This window comes from Aplidium turbinatum, chromosome 18, assembly GCF_918807975.1.
Source record: "Aplidium turbinatum chromosome 18, kaAplTurb1.1, whole genome shotgun sequence".
Classification (NCBI taxonomy): Eukaryota; Metazoa; Chordata; class Ascidiacea; order Aplousobranchia; family Polyclinidae; genus Aplidium; species Aplidium turbinatum.
The window spans coordinates 4,370,756-4,392,242 of record NC_137489.1 but is presented as its reverse complement, the minus strand read 5'-3'; the positions used below and the strand labels follow the sequence as shown (position 1 = coordinate 4,392,242).

General features: G+C 36.0%; 1 protein-coding gene across 1 annotated transcript; it reads left to right on the top strand.

Annotated features, from left to right (window-relative positions):
- Positions 1 to 8,069: 8,069 nt before the first annotated feature.
- LOC145787899 (uncharacterized) lies at positions 8,070 to 19,946 on the top strand. Its single transcript, XM_082599737.1, has 3 exons — positions 8,070 to 8,799; positions 19,088 to 19,266; positions 19,638 to 19,946. Exons 1-3 carry the CDS (start codon positions 8,070 to 8,072, stop codon positions 19,944 to 19,946), a joined length of 1,218 nt encoding a protein of 405 aa, XP_082455863.1.
- Positions 19,947 to 21,487: the final 1,541 nt, after the last annotated feature.

Below are 21,487 nucleotides of genomic sequence, written 5' to 3'. Positions count from 1 at the left end.
ACCATATCTAAAGTAGGACTACTAATTCATATATATGTGTGGCTTAACTGATTTATAAGCTACGTGTTTGAGTACTAAAATAAAATAAAAATAATCTGATACCTGAGGGATACATGGTTGTAACGCAGTAGGTTCAACATGCACTGAAAGCCGATCATTTGGCCTAACCAGACACATGATAGGATGCTTCAGAGACGACTCCACTCTAAATCTTCGACTACCAGCGCAAACCTGGAAACCACAACTTCAAATTAAAAAAAAACTAGATTGCATAAATTCAAAACAGACGTAAATGCAGAGCAAACTGCCATAAACATGTTGGTCAAAAAGACAAGACAGCTTATTGAAGTAATATTTTGTTTCTATTGTTGTAATGCCGGCTAATATTACACACAAATATTGCAGAAGAAAACAAAAACTGTGTGAGATGCAATATTGAGTACACAAAGTTCGTATTTTTGCGTTATTTCTATGTTGTGGTTAAAATGGAAGCCTAGAAGCAACTTTTTTGTGCGTACGCAAACATTCTGTTTTTTAACCCTCTATTTCACTCGTCTCTTGCTGTGTGTGGGACAATCGAATTGTACTCAATGAGATTTCAAAAAGATGAAGAACAAATAACGAATCTACGGTTTTGTAGATGAACTTTTCAACCCGACTGAAGGGTGGACAAGGGCTTCGGCCATCTCTCGCTACTGGTACAGTGGTGGTTATTACAAAACAATCCACGTGAAAGCAAGATAAAGAAAGAAAATAAAAAGATAGAGCAAGAAGAGAAAAAGGAATCAGTGTGAAAAACAGTTTATTTCTGTTTCTCCAGTTTGGGAAACGAAATTTACAGCCTGTGAAAAAGATGGGCCAGCAAAATGAACGAATAGTTTTAATCAAGTGAAAGAGATTATCACACGACATTAACGCTAAGCGATAAACAAACTATCAGTAGAATGAAAAGATTTTTTTATTTTCCAGGCAGATCAAACAATAAAAAACATCTCCTCAGAGAATCAAGCTTTAGTTTGACACAACAGATTAAGGCTAATATCCAAATAGAATAATCTTTTTAATTAGATAACTTGCAATTATAATTACGTGCCTATGAATTTTTGCTAGCCAGGTTGTTTTGTTACATTCGAAAAAATTATCAATCATACCGTAGGATACTTCAGTTGTCGAAACATTTTTTTTTATAATATTAAAAACGGAAGTGACTATTTTTCCCCACTTAATGCCATGGTTACAATCAGGTGTTGCCAGAGTTAGGATTAAAGTTAGGAAGGGTTAAGGTAAGGGGTAGAGTTAGGAATAAGATTAGGGTTTTGATCTTTGCCCAGGGCTAAACAAATTTCCAAAATACAAGATTTTGTTTTCAGCCATTAAAAACAGATGTTTTATTTTCGGTCTGTATTGACAACATTTGGCACAACTGCATACATACAGTAGATCAATGTAATAACCGGGTAGTAGATGCAATAATTTTAATCACTTTAAATTCTAGATCATTATTGCAAATCGTTCTAATAAGTTTTTTCTCTCGAAAACACACCCGTGCAGCCTACTATTGTAAAATAGCTTGTCGCAAATATTATATTTGTAATTTATCGGTTGCATTGGTGCAAACAGGTTGCTTTGTTTACTTGACTGTCTGCCAGTAAGGGTACAGTAAAGCTAGCTTGATGACTGTGGAGTTTTCGCTGCTTCATGCTGTCTATTGTATTGCAGCAGTGTTGTATTTGTGAAACTATGTTTTAACATATTATTGAATCTTTATAAACAACTACTCAGCCAGATATGCACTCAGGCGCGTTTTAGGTATTACTTTAAAAAAATTATCCCGGGAAAAAACTTATAACAAGATTTTTAACCTTAGCCTTTGAAGTAGTTGAATTGAATTGTTCGTACGTCCAAAAACAGTGTTGTCAGGCACTTAACTTTTGTACTTACTTCAGCTACTGGATTGCACCTCGAGTAAACATTGCGGGTAACTGCTGGAGGAAAATGCAGCTTGAGAAAGGGCATCCAAACAGGACAGACAATGCAGCAAACATAATTTATTCATCTAAAATGAGATATTTCTACATTTTGTTATTCGCTATAAAGTATCTACTGTTATACATTTTTAGCCACAGGCTAAAAATGATGAATGATTTGCAATACAGCATGTGCGAAACCATGTTTGTAGCCAGTGCTGTATTCGTAAAAAAAACACAGGGTATACTGTCAGATTTGCCAAAATAAAAAATAATACACAACTTGCAAAATGCTAATTTTTATTCCACCATAACATGAATTATCAACATCAAAATTTGACGAGAGGTACAAAATTGTTTATTTTTGGAAAACCAGAGGGCATACTGTAGTTGCTCGAAAAAGCAGAGAGCATACTGCGTATACCGCCGTATACCCTCGAATACAGCACTGTTTGTAGCATATACAAAGCATTAACATAGTATTTGTTAAAAATAAATTTTTGTAGATGTAACTAGGTACATCGTGCGGGCATACGCAATAGCAATTTTTATATAACCTTTTTTGGTAGGCCTAGCAGTTAATTTTGTTGCGCAAAAAAAATATTTGTGATTGCTGCTGTGCTTTCTGAATTCTGAGTTCCGTTACCCAAACCCGCAAGACATCTCTCACAGAAGTACTGTAGCTTGACTGGTATGTATTGATATGTTACTTAGTTGTTTGTAAGGCTTTAAAAGGCTTAGCCAATGGTCAATTTGAAAACATAGGCAGACTCAAGCTGTTGTTACAAAGGTTAACCTTTAACATACCAAGCGGGGTCTCGTAGGGACCCCAGAGGTGAATTTTTTTATCTCCCTCCTTACCTATAGCAACAATTTTTCTCATCATCTTTGTATGTGTCATAAATTTAAGCAAGTTCGGTATAGTGCAACAAAAATTAAAAAAATATTTGAAACATATGCAAACAACAGCATAACGTTACCTGGGGTCCTGATGGGACCCCCCTTGGTATATTACGTTACAAATGCTGAATGTTAACCAGTTAACTTCACGCGAAAAATGTCCTTACATTTTGCCAGAGTTTGAGAATTTGATGACAAATCAACACGTAGTCAAAAAAAAGTAAATGCTAAACTTGCAGCTTTTCGCGAAATTTGAATGGATTTATAGAAAACTGCAAAAAACTCTATAAGCCATTTGAAGAAGTAACGGTAGATGAACAATTAGTCTCTTTCCGAGGGAAATGTCCAATGAGAGAGTATATGAAGTCAAAACCAGCAAGATATGAAATTAAAGTGTGGGCAGCTGAAGACATGAAAACCACTCGCCTGTAGAATCTCCAAGTCTATACTGGAAAACTTCCTGGGAGTGCACCTGAGAAAAATCAAGGACGTCTGGTTGTGTGTACTGTGTGACATGATGAAATCACTGTTTGCAACTAGAAGAAGTGTTACCACAGATATTTTTTTTATATCAGTGCCAACTGCAGAATTTTTGCTCGCGAAAAATATCACCAAGACAGGAACACTGAGCAAAAAAGTCAGATATTCCTGCAGTTATGGAAGTTGCGAAGGGACGATATGTTTTATCGTCAAACTTTATCTTTTCAGATAAACTGTCAGTTGTAATCTATGTGCCTAAAAAAACAAGACGGTTCGTTTACTATCTTCTCAGCATCTTGATAATTCACTGTCTAATGACGATCACAAGAAACCCAACATCATAGGCTACTTGACTATAACCGCACAAAAGGCGGAGTGGATGATGCAGACAAGTTGGTGAGTGAATATTCTTGTGCCAGACGAATGTCAAGATGGCCTTTCTGACTTTTTATGAACGTGCTTGACATTGGAGACCTGAATTCCTGTATCACTTGGGTGTTCATAAACAGAGACTGGAACAGTAGAAAATCTAATCGAGGATTATATTTCTTGATGGAGTTAGGCAAAGAATTAACGAAACCTAATGTCTTGCGCAGAGCATGTAATCCATCTGGTTTTCAGCTTTACATCGTTAGAGCTATTGCAGTTATGGGAGTTTCTGTAGGTCGAAACACTGAAGCTTCAAATATATCCTCAACGTCAAGGCAGCCAGTGACGGAAGAGAGGAAGATGTTTTCAATGTCCTTGAAACAATGATAGAAAAGTTAACATTACATGCTCCAAATGCAAACGTTTCGTTTGCGAACAGCACCGAGTCACCAACCCAACTGTGACAAGTGCAAAAGAATGTGAAGATGACAGTGGATGAACTGTGCGTTTATGAATAAAATCCTTTGTCTAAGTAATTTGTAGAAACACATGTGTTATACTATATGTGATGCTAAGACTAAAATTTTAGTTTTTATAACACTTGGGGTAACAACAGGGGTTTGTTACAATGTCATAAAAATGGCATCTGCTTTACTTACAATTTCAGCAATCTTCCTTTGTTACATTAGCTGTATAAACTGTAATCTAAGTTAGGATGAAGAAAGTAGACTACAAATGGGCTTGTGCTTTGGTGTGCCGGTATACTGATTGTATGTATTGTGAGACAACGCAAAACTGGCTCAGCCAATTTGCCGTTTTTCATTTCCAAGGAAGAATGGCCTCCTTCATCCACAAACCTGAACCCCCTGGACTTTGGCATCTGGTCTTACCTGGAGAGCAGGGTTTCGACTAAATACCATCAAAGTTTGGAAGCAGTGAAGGATAATCTGAAAAAATAATTAGCCAAAATACCCAAAAAGTTATTCATGACTCCTGCAGGTCCTTTTCGAAGCGTCTCCGACTTGTCATCGACGCAAATGGCTGACACATTGAGTAAAACTTGTTTTTCCTAAATATTTAATTATTTGACAATAATATTATATGTTTATTACTCAATTATTATCTACCATTCGTTAAATACATTTGTTTGAAGTTATAACGTTAATTATTGATGACCCTGTATATACTGTATACTTTAATCAATAGAAACGATGGGGTCCTTGGAGGACCCCACCTTGGTAAACGACGTTGGTGAGCTAGGCTTGGTATGTTAAGGGTTAACCATGCTATAAAAGCATTGCATCTTTTGCAGCAAAATAAGGCAGTCTGGTCAAAACAGATGCTGTGTTCATGGCGAGTTAAATTGTTTTATAAAGGGCAGCGTAGAATATAAAGTTTATACCAACAATTTGTAGGCTATATGTGAAACCACGAAGACGTTTCAACCCATACTAATTAGATAAGATCGGGCATAACAAGCACAAACAGAATATGAAAATGCCGCAAACTTGCTTTAGTTTTACATGCAAAATTATAAGCAGACTACTTCCAAGAACTCTTGATTTAAACCTGGTTCGTTGATTGAGAATGTTGGAATTTAAAACATCCTTTTAGTGGACTTAATTCAAATAATTATTTTTCCCAACCATGCAACACTCAACACTATACTTTCTGTATTTTGTTTTAGTCATATATTTATAGTTTAATAGCTTTAATAGTCTAGGGAGGTTTCTGAGGATTGAAATTGTTTCAGAAAACCCTGGACCTGTCTGAACTTATTTCCTGGTGTTCGTGTCCCATTGACAAATAAAACTTTTGCATTCATTTAAAGAAACAAGTGCTTCAGATACATTCGTGGATATAGATTGTCGCAAGCCATAAACCTTATTTTCAAGAAAGAACGTTCCATTGCAATACAAATTACCTTCCCTAAAGTCCTGGGTTTACCACACGCCAAAGTTACATATAAAAAAAATAACATCGATTACATATAGGCTGTTATCATCATCATTAAGTTCCTTCCACTCATCGAGGGTTGGAGGCAGTGAAGCGCAAATTTCTCTATTGTAAAATTTTTCTGTTACAGTTTCATAATCAAGTAGCTGGATTATTAGTAGCAATATTATTAGCTGAGTTTATCTCTGCAAGCGACATGAGTTTACATAGCCCTAAGAAGAGTCGTAGGCATTTCTCTCTATAACAGCATACTGTTCTTTATAATGTGAGAAATCAAAGATAATAGTTGAAGGAGCACCACCCGCAATCCATGGCACGCCTTTAAGTGTCTTGCCAAAGACACAACCACATGCTCTGGAGCGGTGTCGAACCGGCTACCTTTCGAACGTCGAACCAGGGTTCTCACCACTCGACTATGCAGACGGGTGGGGTACATACGAAGTTCCAAAAGAAATTTTCAAATTTCATTGTTAAACAAAAACAATTCCGGTGATGAACACTTTTAATCGCACAAATGTTATGATTACTTATATCGGTCAAGATTTACTAATTGTGGCGAACCAGCGACTGAGCGAAACACTGATCTCTGATAAAATTAAAACATTTTTTTTTACTGCGCTTCACGAAGCGAAGTTATTACTTTTAAAACAGTCAAAATCGAATAGTAATCGTAAGTACGTTAGCATAACAACTAGATCAACAGCCATTTATTTTTTGTTTTGCAGACCGGTTTTTGTCGATATAAACTTACTTCATACGGCAGTGTGAAAGGAAAGCTGATTCATGTACAGTAGATCAGACAATTTCTGCAGAATTTAGTTTATGTCTAAGTTTTTGCCGAGACTTTATAAGAACTTTCTGCAGTTTTGAAAAGCCTCTTGACCCAATTTTGTAAGTGGAACGTTTGACCAAAATATGCTGATCAGCCTCATAAGTTGCTTTGAAGACTTTATTTTATATATTGTTCCAGTTATAAAATTAAGTTGTCTTTCAAACTTAGAGAAAAATAGTTAGAGCGCCTGGTCAATCTAATCAAAACATAAAGAGCGCAATAATAAATTCCTCTTCATCAAACCTTTCGAAAACTAGACTGTTTTTATTTTACTGTACAGTTCTATTAAAGCGTGTTAAACAGCATAGATTAGGTGAGTGTAGTTATCAGTCTACCTAAAAATTCATAGCTTACCATGAATTTGTCTCAGAAATAATCTACAACCGCCTCTACAACCGCATACAGCCAGATAGCCCTGGTTCAACATCACAGAACCAGACAACGGACAATAATCAATTATACACAGAAGTTCAATGACGTTGGCAATAGGGTCAAGGATTACTTTTGGACCCGTTTCGGATGATTCAAAACTTGTCCCCTTGACAGCCAGAGAACTTCTGTATGATAGAAGAGAACTTCATGTTCCGCCCCCATTTCTTGACATACCCTTTTGAATATTCGATGATTCAAAGCACAAGCTCTGATAAAATTAACTATTTTCACACTGCCAGACAAAATTTCTTTCAAATTTGTTGGGAGAGTTTTCGATGCTAATGCATGGCGATGTAAAAAGCAATGAGTAACGATGACCTGAGGCAAATCATCAGAACTTAATCTCTTTTGTTTTGAAAAATTTATTGCATTTTTGAAATTATACACTAAAATTTCCATTGGGCCTTCATAGACCCCCTAAAAGTAGTCCGCGGACCCCTTGGGGGTCCACGGACCCCGGTTTAAGAACCCCTGCAGTCTAGATGATTGTACTTGTATTTCTTCCCCTTAAGTATTTTTTGGAAAGTGTTTTGTTATTTTAGCTGTGGTTTGTTGTAACGGCCGAAAATGTGACTGGTAGCCGGCTCAAATTATCCTTTTAAGGGCCCTGTTAAAGCTTATTCTAAACAATTACCTAGTTTCAGTGGTTCCCATCGTCAATAAACAGCGAGTGAATGTACATTTTTTAACTTCTAATTTCATTGTCCAATGATGAAAACTTGACTTTGTTGCTTGTAAAGAAACGTGGCGAAAATGAACTTGGTTGTTCCGAGCTTGGGGCTAAAACTTCAAGGGAGATAGAACTTCGTTTAGCTAATGATAGCGGAGGGATAAATCTGGCTAATTAACAGCAACATTTCAATTACATGCAAGAACTGTCAAAGTGCCATAATCGGAATCTGCTTGGGTGGTAGTTGTTCAATACTGCCACAAAAATGGGAAACAGCCTGGATATAGCTTTCTAGAAAAAGTTTTGCAGTCCGAGTAATATTTCAAATGACAAATTACATTTACATTAAATTGTACTAATTGCTAAAGTTATAATTTTAATGCTATTCTATAAATCAATATAACAGCATCGGAAAGACCATGCTTGACTAAGATTGCATTTCTTTGCTTTTCCAGGAGGAGACATGCACTCCTACATGGAATATCCAATCCATTCCAACGCTGCCAATCCATATTCTAATCGAGGAGTGCCTCTCCAGCGAAATCTGCTTCAGTCTCCTGTTCATGACGTCACTCTTGAGTCAACTGGTCCGCATAACGTTTTTAATTCGTGCGCCCATGAGGATGTTCAGGTAGCTCCTTCGCATCCACAAAGATTAATCCCAGAACGTTCCAACAGAGTCCCGGATTCAAGGACACAGCAAGATGATAGTCCCCACAGGTGTTCTCCTGATAATTCACCATTAGCTTCCGCCAGGCTTGGTTTTGTTTCAAATGACCCTACATCAATTACGCATCAATCTGGCTACCGAGCTTTGCCCTACAGTGCAGCCTCGCCATATTGTACGCAGATCAATAGTGGACCTGACAATACGGCTTTGTCCATGTATTCGTTAACACAATACGCATGTGGGCAAGAACAGTACCAAACTAACTCTACAAACAATGACAATTCTTCTTCCAACATCAACCAATTGTATCCTCAATACAATGTTGGCTTTGTTTCTTCATCTGCTGTTGGCTCTAATTCCTCTTCGAGGATCGGTACAAATTTGAATTCTTGCGGTGTTACCGACCGACGATCCCCGTCGAACAACACATTTATTTCCCAAACTTCAAGCGGCAGTGTCGCAGATTCAAGCGCGGCCAATACATATGACTGGATGAAAATCAAACGTAACCCACCAAAGAATTGTAAGTGATTGTGATTTTGTAAACTTTTAAACAAAGCGTGATTTAAGAATAAGACTTGTCAAATTGGTTCTCAAACGCTATTATACGCCATTTTGTAATAAATGTTTATTTCAACTCAAAAATATTAAACGACATCTCCATTTAATTTTAATAACTTAAAAAAGCAAAAAATGTGTATAGTATGTTTTCGTCGAAAATGCAATCCTTTAAAATCCATTGTTATAAAATTAGTCAAAACATTTAAGAGGTAGACTATCATTTTAGGAAAGTTTACCTTATCCATGGAACCCATGCGTGAGTGCAGTGCAAACATTATAAAGCGTAAGTTTGCCTTATCTGGAAGAACTGTTTTCTAACCTAACATAACATTTTTCATGTTTTGGAAAATAAATTCATAATGAGACATTTAAGAATAAATAAAATTTAAGTTTGAATCATTTTTTTACATTTTTTTATGATCATATTATGGGCTTGCATTTTCTTTAATACAAACTTACACGCCTAGTGACTGCATCTTCTCGTGCATTTACATGTTTTAAGTGGGTGCCGAACCTATAAACATTTGATCGTCGATAAGGCAAACTGTGCACTGGCTAATCACTAACCGGTCAATTGCTCAGCTAAGGTGGCCAGAAAGTTTCTCGTTTGCATTTTTCTATCAAGCTTGATGCATCCGAGACAGACTTTTTCATGTTAAACTTTTACAGTAAAGACAATTTACTTGTATACAGTAGATTTTTTAAGATACAGTTTCCTTGACAGCTTTCAAATTTCAAGAGATCACTCCTACCAAATTATTGTTCTTGCAAAAGCATAAAAATTTACCAGACCAATTAAAAAATGCAACAGTGGCAGGCTACTATTACGAACGATTCCAACTTTACAAGTTTGTGCTTTGCTTTTGTTTAGCATCTTGCTTTGCGTAGACTGTAGACTCAGAACGTGAAAACATGAGCTTTTTCGAACGGATTGTTACGTTGTTATAACGTAACAAAACCAGAGAAATCTAAAATGCTATATCCCAGTGCAAAGCTATTCACAACAAGCTACAGTAGTTGGTCATGGATAATCACAAAAAGAATTCTCGTTATTCTTAATTAAACTCTCAGTCTGACTGAATGTTCTGCTTACACTGCTGGTGTCGAATCCATCTTTTACTCATAGAATTGTTTTTATAGTTCATTCAACGTTTCTTTATGTTAGTTACTAAAAACCCCATTGATACGAATGACTAGGCATTAAAAATTGCAAACGCAGACATCACAAACTGTCATTTTTACATTGATTCACCTTCTGCGAACGACGGTTTTTGACATTTTGTCAAGGTTTTTGTCAAAAATAATTTAACATTTGCAATTATTGTTTTTATTTTTGGTACTTGTCCTCCTCAGGTGACAGAGGCAATAGGTCCCTTAGATAATTTACCACGATCGTAATTATTGTCATGATTGATGCTGCTGTAGACTTGCATTTGAAATAATCAGCAGACACAGTTAAGCTTTCCAATTCCGTTGTTAATCAAGAAGTATTAACAAACGTTACCAAAAGGATGGATGGTTATTTTATTTTTGTTTGGATGCAAAACGTACATATAACAAAGACGTAGCGTCGTAGCCTACCACCACTTCTCTGGTCAAGTGGTTAATATCTTTGTCACTAGTTCTGAATGAAAAATGTTCTGTTCGATTCCAGGAAGAGACAAAAAAAATGAGTTTGACAGTTTTTCCATTCTGTTCCCATAGTAGCATTGAAAATAAATGTTTATTTTTAAAACTATTAAAACAGCTGCTCTGGAAGTAAAGTTACTACAGATTTCATGTTTTTCACACGTAAAAGATACAAATCCAATTGAAACAGTTTTTGCTAGAGTATAAATTAAATGATTGTTTTGTTTCAAAATTTTGAAATATATTTTAGATAAATAAACAGCTTTTAAATTATTTTTGGTTATCATAGTGTTTGTCCACGCGTATAAAAGCAACAAAATTACAGACCTCACGCATTGGGCTTTGATTTCACAAAGTAACTCACACAAAGATGCCTTAAACCTGATAGAAATTGAGAAGAAAATCACAAAATTGCGTTATCACTACCCAAAAAACGTTTTGCTTTCTTCGCTGCTTCAGTAATGTTACCCAATTTACCACGCCACCCAAGCAATAAACTTTAAACAGGTTTTCTTGTTGGGTCGTTAAACTAACCTACTGTTTGACGCAATTTACTTCTCACAAGCCGCCACCCACCCTGCAAGTATGCTTCAGAAGCCTTCTGGGTATGTAAAAGCAATGCATCACTGTCGCAGTGAAATAAGATTTTGCTTTATAGACAAATGATTGGGTTGCTCAGTTTCAGCGGCGATTTTGCCCGACTGATGAACCTAGTCTGTTAGCTTCGCTCCCACGTCGCTATAAGCAACTGTCTGTCATGATGACACATGCATGTCGTTTAAACATACATACAACAATTGCGATGCATTTTTTTAATTTGGGATTTGCAATGGTGGGATCTTGAAAACTGTGATTTGAAATTTAAATCGGTTTCTGTGACGTCATACACGAATAAAAAAGCACCAGCTACAAGCAATATGCCAGCAACCCAATAAACTGACAAAGAAAAAAAAAACTTAATGGGTTTACAACATGCCTTACTAATAACAATTAGTTGGGTAATAAGGCAGCCTACATATCTAGAGATAGTGTGGCTAAATTGAATCATCTGCAGTTTTATTATTATTTACAATAGGAGTAAGTTTTCTCAAAACGATGCCAATAGGCATTGTTTCAAATTAGCCTGCCATCTTTCCACCGACATTTTCGTCTGCAGTTGATGTTGGAAATAACTACAGAGCCTTTCTTTCAACTCTTTTTATGACGTTACAAAGTCCCCAACCCAGGAACGCAGAGCAATTTAATTTGATTTATTAAATCAGCAATCTTGTTACTTTTTCGTTTAATTTTCTAAAAATAATGATTTGAAGGGAAAGAAACACATACAAAATTTTTCTGTCTTACGCTGGTAGGACGGCCTTTTCTGTTCAAATTCAAACAACGATTTAATTTTTTCCATATTATGTTTGATGTCGTTCGTTGACAACATCGTTGCTAGTAACCAGCAAGTCAAAGATCTAAATTGTATTTTTTTTTCTGAAATCTGTCAAGAATGGCTGGCAGCGCATGAGAAATATCAGGTTGCCCAGCCCAACAATTAAGCCCCTTAGTTTAGATTCGTTCTCAATCATATCTTATGTTTGTTAGTAGGTTTTGGATAAGTGAGCTTGCACCAACTCGATCATTTCCGAATAATTCATCTACAAAACAAATGGGAATTTATGAAAAACTGTTGAACAAGACAAAAACACGTCTTGTTTGGACAAAGGTTACAAAGGTCACATGTCACGCTTCATTAGTTTCGAGATAAATAACTCACAGATAAGGGAATTCCTCAGACATAAGCAGATGTTAATAAAAACAAAGAAATCCATGCTTTTTCAATCGCTTCCAGTTATTTTTGTTATTGAAATACTGCCTATATTTACTTGTGCTATATTTAGGGGATTCGTCAGACCTGACTCAGTACTTATAGACCCAAAACACCTGACTGTAAAAACAATTATGTCACTTTTTCTAGAGTGCTTGACTTCTTGTACTTCCAAGAAAAAGCTCAGCAAAACATATCTTTGGTCATCGAAGCTAGAATTACAAAAGTGAAATGTTTGAATATCGACATATTCATTTTGGCAAACAAATGGTTATTTTTGAATATTAATTACCTTCTTTTTTGTCATAATATTACTTCTCGATATACAATTGAACTAAACCTGAATTTTGAGAAAAAAATGTCAAGTTTATTAAAATATAAAAATTGAAACATTTTGTATAATTTGGTTGTTAGTCCCTAGTTTGTTTAAACGCAGTATCTGAGGACCATTCACTTGGGTCAATGACATGAAATTTTGCTTTGTTTACCAAACCTGCACAAACAAATATCTGAAATAAGCGAGAAGCATTATCATAGGTTTTATGAAAAAGATTGAACGCTTCAAACCGGTTTGAATTTTTCAAACCATTTAATAATAGTAACAGTGACAAGAATGACACCTTTAAGACGTTTAGTCAGTTTGAATCAACTACAATAGTGGTACAGTAACTGCTAAATGTCACGAAATTGCTTTATCTTTGGTAACTACGTCGTTTAACTAAATTTTTTTGGATTACATAAAATAGTTTTAGTTTCAACAAGTTATAACAAATTTATGTCGTTCAATTAACAAGGTAACTAACGTATAATTTGTGCCATAGAATAGTCAATAAAATGACACAGTGGTGTTTATTGTATAATTGCAGTGTAGCTGATTTATCGCCAAGTTCACAGGTTGACTGGTTCTACTTTTTATCACTCTGTAGCAGTGGCAGTGGTTCGGGCTATATGTTTGGGTAAATGTCGAGCAGCCATTGCCTTGATTGGTCATTCTTTTTGCGTAGACCATACCCACTATTTGGTGCATGATAGATGGTATAGTTGCTGATGACGTCCTCTGCAGTTTGGCGCTTTTGCAGATAAAGGCTCTTTTATGAAATCTTGGCTGGGTAAATTCCTCTCTTCTTGGTTATGCCAACTCAAAATATCTAGAAACGAGAGACGAGCCAAGGTTATTGCGATCCCTAAGCCTCATAAGCCACACGGACCCGAAGAGCTATCGACTGATCTCTTCACTGTATCCCTTGCAATATTTGGTTGCGGTATGCAAAATTCAAACCCCAGAATTTGTAACCCAACTACGTCATTGAAAAAAAGAAAGAACAATTATTATATCTATGCCAGCATGATTAGGGTCCAAAATTAAAAAAAAAAATACTAACAGACGATTTAAAACAACTGCAAGATATTTTCAGGTTTTAAGAAATCAAAGGTAACATTTCAAGGGTATACTTCAAAACACATGGCCTACACAATTGCACATGCTGTCTTTTAAAAAAAATTCAGTTATTTGATTAAGCTATATGACCCTGCAACGCAAATACCATGTTTTTATTGTTTTTCTTATAGCAAAACAAATACTTGTCAGTTGTCACCTATGCGTATTCTTTTTCATCAAATAAATCATCGTGAAAATGTTTTGCATCTTTGTATAGTATTCTGGTGGGCGGTGTCTGTTTTATAGGATGTATCTAATTTCCGCTCATATTACTCGGTCGCAAGCACTCTTTTTATTACATCAATAATTTACTCTGTTCGGTAATAAAACAGAGTAATAATGTTTAATAAAACGACAAAAAGATTTTACTTTTTGCTGACATAATATTTTTGTGACCGCATTTATCAAGTCAACCAATTCCCCGACAAGTAATGGAACCCACACTAAAATTTCTTCCAATAGACCGAGGATGAAGAATTAGAAAATGTCTACTTGTTTGTTTATTTCCGAATTCGTTTTGCAAACGCTCGGGCGATTCTGCAAAGGTCATAAAGTAATTTAGAAAGCCCCCCTGCCGGTGCCTGAACTTTTGCCCCTTCCTCGCTTCCGCGCTATGATTAGAAACTGCACGCTGCCTTTATGTCGTCACGATCGGGAGGCGATGACGTCACGGACCGGGCGACTTTTTGAAAGCGACGAATGCATTGCACGCTTGCTTGTTTATTTAGAACTCGTACCAACGAGCCGATCTCAAGAGCGGATTGCAACAAACAAGAGATTTGGAGCCAACTCGACACAGAAATCGAAAGTGCTCTCGAGTCACGTCACGGGCCATTGAATACAGAGACAGTGACGTATCATGATTTTAATGACGCCACAATGCGACCAGAGTGATACATCTACCAAAAACATTGTCCCATCTATCTAATGTAGTCGGTGCTTCTTTATGCGTATCAATAAAGCATGTTAAGATTAAAGGGATGTTCACAGAAAATAGTTTTAATCTATTTTAGTAATAAATTAAGTTAACAAAGCATGCAGCCTACTTTCTGTCAACCCCGTCCGCCCCATTACCGCGGTTGGTTGGGCTGGCGACATTGTGCATAAAGAAATCGCCAAGATCAAGCGGAGGTTGTTTTGAATTGTTTGTAGAATTTTCATGTTGGTGTTAATTCTCAGTGGTACGATTTTGTTGGTGATTTTTTTTCCACGAAATTTTAAACATTCTTTTTTAAATCCACATTTCAAATGCCTCAATTTATATTACCATTCATTATGATAATAAAAATGCTGGTTCAAAGTACTGCCGATATATTCAGTTTCTTTAGCCATTTCTATTCCTTTCAGGACGATGAAGTTATTTTAAGGTTATGTTTTAACGACATCCAATCAAAATTTGATTGTACTTGTCTTATGGTTATCATTTTTTGAGTTGCAAAGTATTCGCTGTGGGGTTATTGATGAATTCGAAAAAATAAAAAATTAAAACCGGCCAATACTTCATCCAAACAGTTTGTTAAAGCAACATTTTGTCCTGAGATAATTTTTCAGACACTATTTATTTCCCATTTAAAAAACAATAAATTCATCCTTTTGCAGAATTGCTATTTTTGTGAAAGTGTTATTGATTAATACTATTGTTATTCAAGCCTTTAAAGGGTGTATTTTCATTCTTGTCATCCAGTGTTACGCCTGGTGGCTTAAGATTGAAATTAAGTGGATTTGGGGGCAAGGAAGCCAATCTTCATGTGCAGTGTTCTACCAGACACGGCCGCATGCTCTTGGGCGGTGTCAAACTTGCTCCAATCCGAGCGTCGAAACAGGGCTTTCACCGCTCAGCTCTGCAACCAACAGGGTGTTTGAGAACTTTTTGATAGAATTTAGCCTACTTATTGCTTTGGCTGCACTGGCATACCAAACAAATTTGCAAATAAAATAGATAATGCGATTTATTTTTTGTCTCGGCTTCTCTTATACTGGTTCAGTATATTTTTTAAAAATAGGTATTGAATTTCAAACTATAATTTTTTTTGTACCTCAACCCATAGGCGTAGCCAGGGGGGGCGAAGGGGGCCATGGGCTCCCCCAAATTTTCCAAGTTTGGATTCCGAAGTTGAGCCCTATGTTGAACATGTAATAAAATTTGTAGAAATTGATAACGTTTTCCAAGACATCTGGCTATTAACACCCCCCAGGACTTGTTTTCGACACACAGAAAGACACCAATAAATTTTGCAAATCGTAAATCGCGCAAATTTTACGCGATTTACGTTTCTTTGAACTAATTTGTGGAAGCAATTTCAGAATGGCTTACTCTGTTGGGTTTTTGTGTAGTTATTGAGTTTTTGGTGTTCTCTAATTTTAGCCCCACATTTTGCCCGTTCGTGTGTAAGAGCTATACCTTTAATAAGTTAATAGCTGTTTATCTGCTAATAAACTTCTTACAAATATTACCCTAAAAGTGTTTCCAGAAAGCGCTATAATCCATTATTTGAGTGTAACTTTTCAAATATTTTCCGGGGGAGCATGCCCCCGGACCCCCCTAGAATACGCGTGCCTTCGGCACGCTCTAGCCCCCCACCACTTTCATTGCTTCCCTTGCTCAACCCACTAGGATACGCCACTGCACATCAGGTGGCGATGGCTAAAATCAAACACTTTGTTGTTCTCTTCAATTCATCAAATATTTGGCCCCCCCCCAAAAATTTTTTTCTGGCTACGCCACTGGCTCAACCCCCTCCTCTCCTTTTTATATAAAGAAGCGCTTTTTATTTGTATTGGTGTGAGATTCTGCTTCATACATTTAATTTTAAACAACTGTTGTCAGGATGAGTTCATTCAAAGGTCACATTTAGACCTTTTCGGATCTACAGCAATAGCAGAAACCAAAACAAAAGCCTGAATTTGGGCGTTGCGAGTTCGCATGAACAGCAGCAGCCTTCTTTCCATTGTCTTCTGTAGTTCAAATATGTGCACACGCGCGGGTCTTTGTTCTTGCTACGTTGTGTGTGACGCGAAAAAATTCGTTGTGAAATTCAACATTTGTCTCAAACGATTTGTTCTAAACCTGTCACATCTTTTAACATCTAAAAGTGCATGAGATTGCTTTCACTGATGCAGCGTAAACCTCGCAACAATTTTGCAGCATTGTGCTAAGGCCCGAAGAGAGGCTATACTGGCTAGTAATGACATTCCCAGGCCTTCAAAACAAAACACTTCTAAATAAATGCACTTCAAAACAAATTTCCGCAATGTGTTCTTTAACATTTCTTGCCCTTGGACAAGTTCCTAAGTTTCATCCAGGATCTGGCGCAAAAGTAGCCTATTTTTTGGACCACCTGTCAACACTATTGCTTGTGTTTCTAGGAAGGAACAATCTGGATATTTTAAGTCTGGGTGTACATAGAATAAAAAGAACCAGTATTTGTCTATCTTTACACCTCAACTAGCTTTTTTTGTATTACAATTACCTCTTAAATTAGGATAAAAACTGTCAAGTGGAAACATCAATTGTTCGCCATTACAGAGCTAGGGTCAAGCAAGGTTAGTCCTTTTTGCATTGATTTAACGTCTGTGGACGTTGAATCTATGCAAACCAGCAATTAATTATGTCAGCTAGGCTGAAAAGTTACTAGGTGACATGAGCAAATCTATATCTTATTGATTTAATCCAATCTAATCTCTAAATGTCGTAAACACTTTTGAAGACAATGGACAATGGACATCCAATTGTGATCGTTTCACGTGCGAAAACGAAGTTTATTCCACAAAGTGTTTTATGAAATTAACAAATGTTTTGAGAAAGCAAATAATAGGTTTTAATTTACAGTAGAATTTTACCACTCGTCCCGATACTAACTTTACGATTTGCAAAGCATTTAGAACAAAACAAAAACGAACGGTTAAGGAAACTATTCTGTTCCTTGTGAAAATGTCAATTTTGAAAGCAACGCATTTTAACCTTGAAAACATTTCGCCCAAACTTCATCCAGTTTGTTTGACAGATTTTGTGTCAAACCTCTTGTCTTTTAAGATAATTGTTTTTTGAGACAATTAGCGCAAGACAAGATTTATAGAAAGATTACATACCAATTTTGAACAGGTTAATACTTGTAGCAGATAAATCATAATTTACTTGCAAAATAGCGTGAAAAATTATCAAAACATAAACAAACTTAATTAATATATACAAAAGAGTAAAAAAGCACAGGTGTTGCTATTTGCTACATTTTAGCTACAATTGAGTTCATTTAAAGTTCAAATTTTCGCCAATTATATGGTTTGCTAAAATTATATGAAACCAACTTTAGTAAACTAATCAACTTAAAAACCAGTTCTTTAAAAAATGCTATACCTCGGTAGAACATGCTTATTAACCTAGCATGCTTTGTACCAAACAAAAACAAGCCCGTGGTTTGTAGGTTGCTTTGAGAGAGACGGCAAAAGATGATTTTAATTGTCTCATTATCTGACAACAAATTATATTGTTGAAAACGGAAGGTCCCCATTGGGTGATTATAGTCATGTGATTAGACACGTGAGTTGCTTGTAAAATTTACGATAACAGATTGTAAAATTGAAACGACTTTTGATCTGTAGGGAATATGAAATTTAGTATCCTAATTTGAAAGTATGTGATTGATTACGACTGACCTGTGATTTTTCAAAATCTTCATTAAATTATTAATTAGCTGCGTAAATAAGCTTCTCTAACTCGTGAAATATATCTTCACTTTTGCGGTTAGATTATTATTTCAGTACGTAAAAACAATTAAGTGTCACTGAACTGCAACTTAGGAAGGACGCTATCAGCGCAGTAGCAAAACCTTTATTAAACCTAACTTTGTCTTTATAATATTAAGGTGATGGCCAGTTTATAGTTTATATTTTACCAAAAAAATTTTTTTTGTGTTTTTGAGGTAACAATTAATCTGTCAAGCTGTTGTGTTGAATTACTTTTGTAGAAAACAAAAATTAGTAACAATATGTGTTTCTAAGCACTAAAGTGGCATTAGTATGAGTAATAGAGTACCAAGAGTACTTATTGTGTTATAGCCTAATTGACGTAATTGTGTGTTGTAAAATTATTTTATAGTTGTATCCACATGTTGCTTCAAGGATTCCCCATAACGTCTAGCAGTTTTTGTCATCACGTTAAAGTTTGTTTTCTCAGTTTTACGCTGTTAACAAAAAATGCAATTTTACGGTAAATGCTTAAGTTTTGGTATAACTTCACTGATTTATCGAACTATTGTTCTACAGACGCCAAAGCACATTTCACGTTTCACATTTTCAAGTCACTAGATCGATCAAAAAAATACTTTCAGTGTTGTGTGTTCAGTCATCGTTCAATGATATCACTTTCTATTTTAGCTTACTACTCCAATAACAAAATGGCCGAATACGGTTTTGTCGCGGGAGCCGGCACCGGACGTACTAACTTTACCACAAAGCAGTTAACCGAACTGGAAAAGGAGTTTCATTTCAACAAATATCTTACACGTGCAAGAAGGGTGGAGATAGCTGCAGCTTTGCTTCTTAATGAAACGCAGGTAATAATATTTGTCGAAGCGAAATTGACAGTATCTTAAAAAGTAAATTATCCTCTGCCTAGACGCTGGCTGTAAATTTTGCCAGCGTTACCTATGTCGTGCAATGTCCCAAAGTGTTCTTGGTTAGCTAATCTATATTTGTTGTTGAAAATTAAGTGAACGTTATTCGTTGTTTGCCACGGGTAAGGTTCTAACGAAAGCGACCACATAGGGTCATAGACACAGGTCTTTGTATTTTTCTTTCCTGATGATGTGTTGGAAATTTGAGTTTTCTTGAAATAATGATGCTGTTTATCAATTTTCCATCTTGCTGAACAAATTCAGAAAAACGTCGTCAAATTAAAAAACCTGACACATTTTTATTATTGTAGGTAAAAATCTGGTTTCAAAATCGACGTATGAAGCAGAAAAAACGAGATAAAGAAGCGGAAAAGCATCTCCGATCGGCAGTCGGATCACCGGATAAGCAGTTGGAGGATAACTTTGTGGGCGGAACAAACGCTTCAAACAAACGATTTTCTGATTGTTCTATTAACCCCATTAAGAAAACGTTTCCTGAGTCATCCATACCTGAAGCATCAAACATCAACTCCCTTAGTAGAGCACACAATCATTACGTCAGCAACGCGTCACCGATGACGTCAGTGATTGTGAAGTCAGAAAGCAGTAGAACAACATAATACAGCAGATTGTTTTTTAATATCGTTTTTGTGCATCTACGTAGGCCTACATAAAACTGAAGGTGACTTTTTTTGTTCCAACACTGAGCGTTGATTGAAGGAAACTTTCACAGAGAGGCCACTTTTCCATCAACCAATGAAAGTCAACAAAGATGAAAAATTTTACTGCACTGTAGCCTAAATGGTATATCGAAGGCCTTGTCTAGATTTAATCGCGTGATATGTCCTATGAGCTTGGTAGGTGAATTTTTCAACCTCATTAAGTGTGGAATGAAATGATCGGCCCACCAACCATCATGGGCAATATCCAAGTACCGTCATTGATTTGTGTGTGGAATTGTTAAAAAGCACAACAAAATATTTTACTCGTGACATTCAACTTTTAGCACGTTATTTTAGGGAGTTAAGTTTCTGTGTTCATCATTTTAATATGAGACATTTCGGTTCTTAACTTAAAACTGTTTTTAGCGAAATGCTTTGGCATGCAAGCTCAGCAGACTTCAAAAATTTTATCCGAACAACCTAATTCTGCATACAACTCTGTATTCGTAAATTTCACTTCTTTCTTTTTTATAAATTATGGATATTTGTACATGTGAGACATTCTATATCTGTAAAAACCACTTGCATGTTATTGTTTAAAGAAAAACATTTCGCTTGGGATTGGTATTGGTAAAGCTTTGGTAGAGAGTTTGCTTTGTTGACCACTGAGAAATAAAACAGAGTAACCTTAGCGGGTATAACATACTTTTTTACACACAAAAAATATAACATAATTAAAATAAACTCAAACGTTTTCGACACGTACGTGTGTCCTCATCAGGAATTAAATCTGCAATATACATAATTATTACATAAATGAAAAATCGTAAGATAAATTTGCCTTTGCACTGCTACTGTAACGACACTCTGGACTGAAAGCACAAACTGAACAAATGATACGAGAATGATTGCGAGTAAATTATGCGGTGGGAAACATATCACGTGAGGTGTAGACTACAGGCATTGGACAAACAATTAGAACACACACAAAAGGAACGATGAGCCACAGGCGAATAACTGCCGGTTGAGTGTTGAGAGATGAATTGTTACGTTTGATTCTTAAAGCTTCCATGATCTTAGTCTGGAAATCAGATCTGCCTCGAGAGATGATTTTAAATTGGTCGATCAAGACATTGTCAGTGCACGTTTTACAAGAGGCGATGTGCTCTTTAATTGCACTTTTGGGTGTTAAGTGCTCCCCGGCCCTTGTCAACACATGTCTGGTTGACATACTAATGTATGTCTGGTTTGCGTCACGCAAACCTATTTTAATTATGTTTGTGCGTAAAAACGTATATTAAATCGCTAAGGTTACTCTGTTTTGTTTCTCTATGATTAGTATTGAATACGGAACGTTTGATTGCCACTGTTTGAGTTGTGTTCATGCAACAGTATAGAAAGATAAGTACAAAAATGTTAAACAAACATTATTGACAAGAGTAAAGCAAAGAAATACTTTGTATTTCTTTTCTTGTAACCTATCTTTCTCATAAACCAAC

Bases quoted from the DNA above. Each gene is read 5' to 3' on its own strand.
- LOC145787899 (XM_082599737.1), top strand. From the start codon at position 8,070: ATGCACTCCTACATGGAATATCCAATCCATTCCAACGCTGCCAATCCA. The intron at 8,800-19,087 runs GTAAGTGATTGT...TTTCTATTTTAG, and splicing joins ACGTAACCCACCAAAGAATT to CTTACTACTCCAATAACAAA. The intron at 19,267-19,637 runs GTAATAATATTT...TTATTATTGTAG, and splicing joins TGCTTCTTAATGAAACGCAG to GTAAAAATCTGGTTTCAAAA.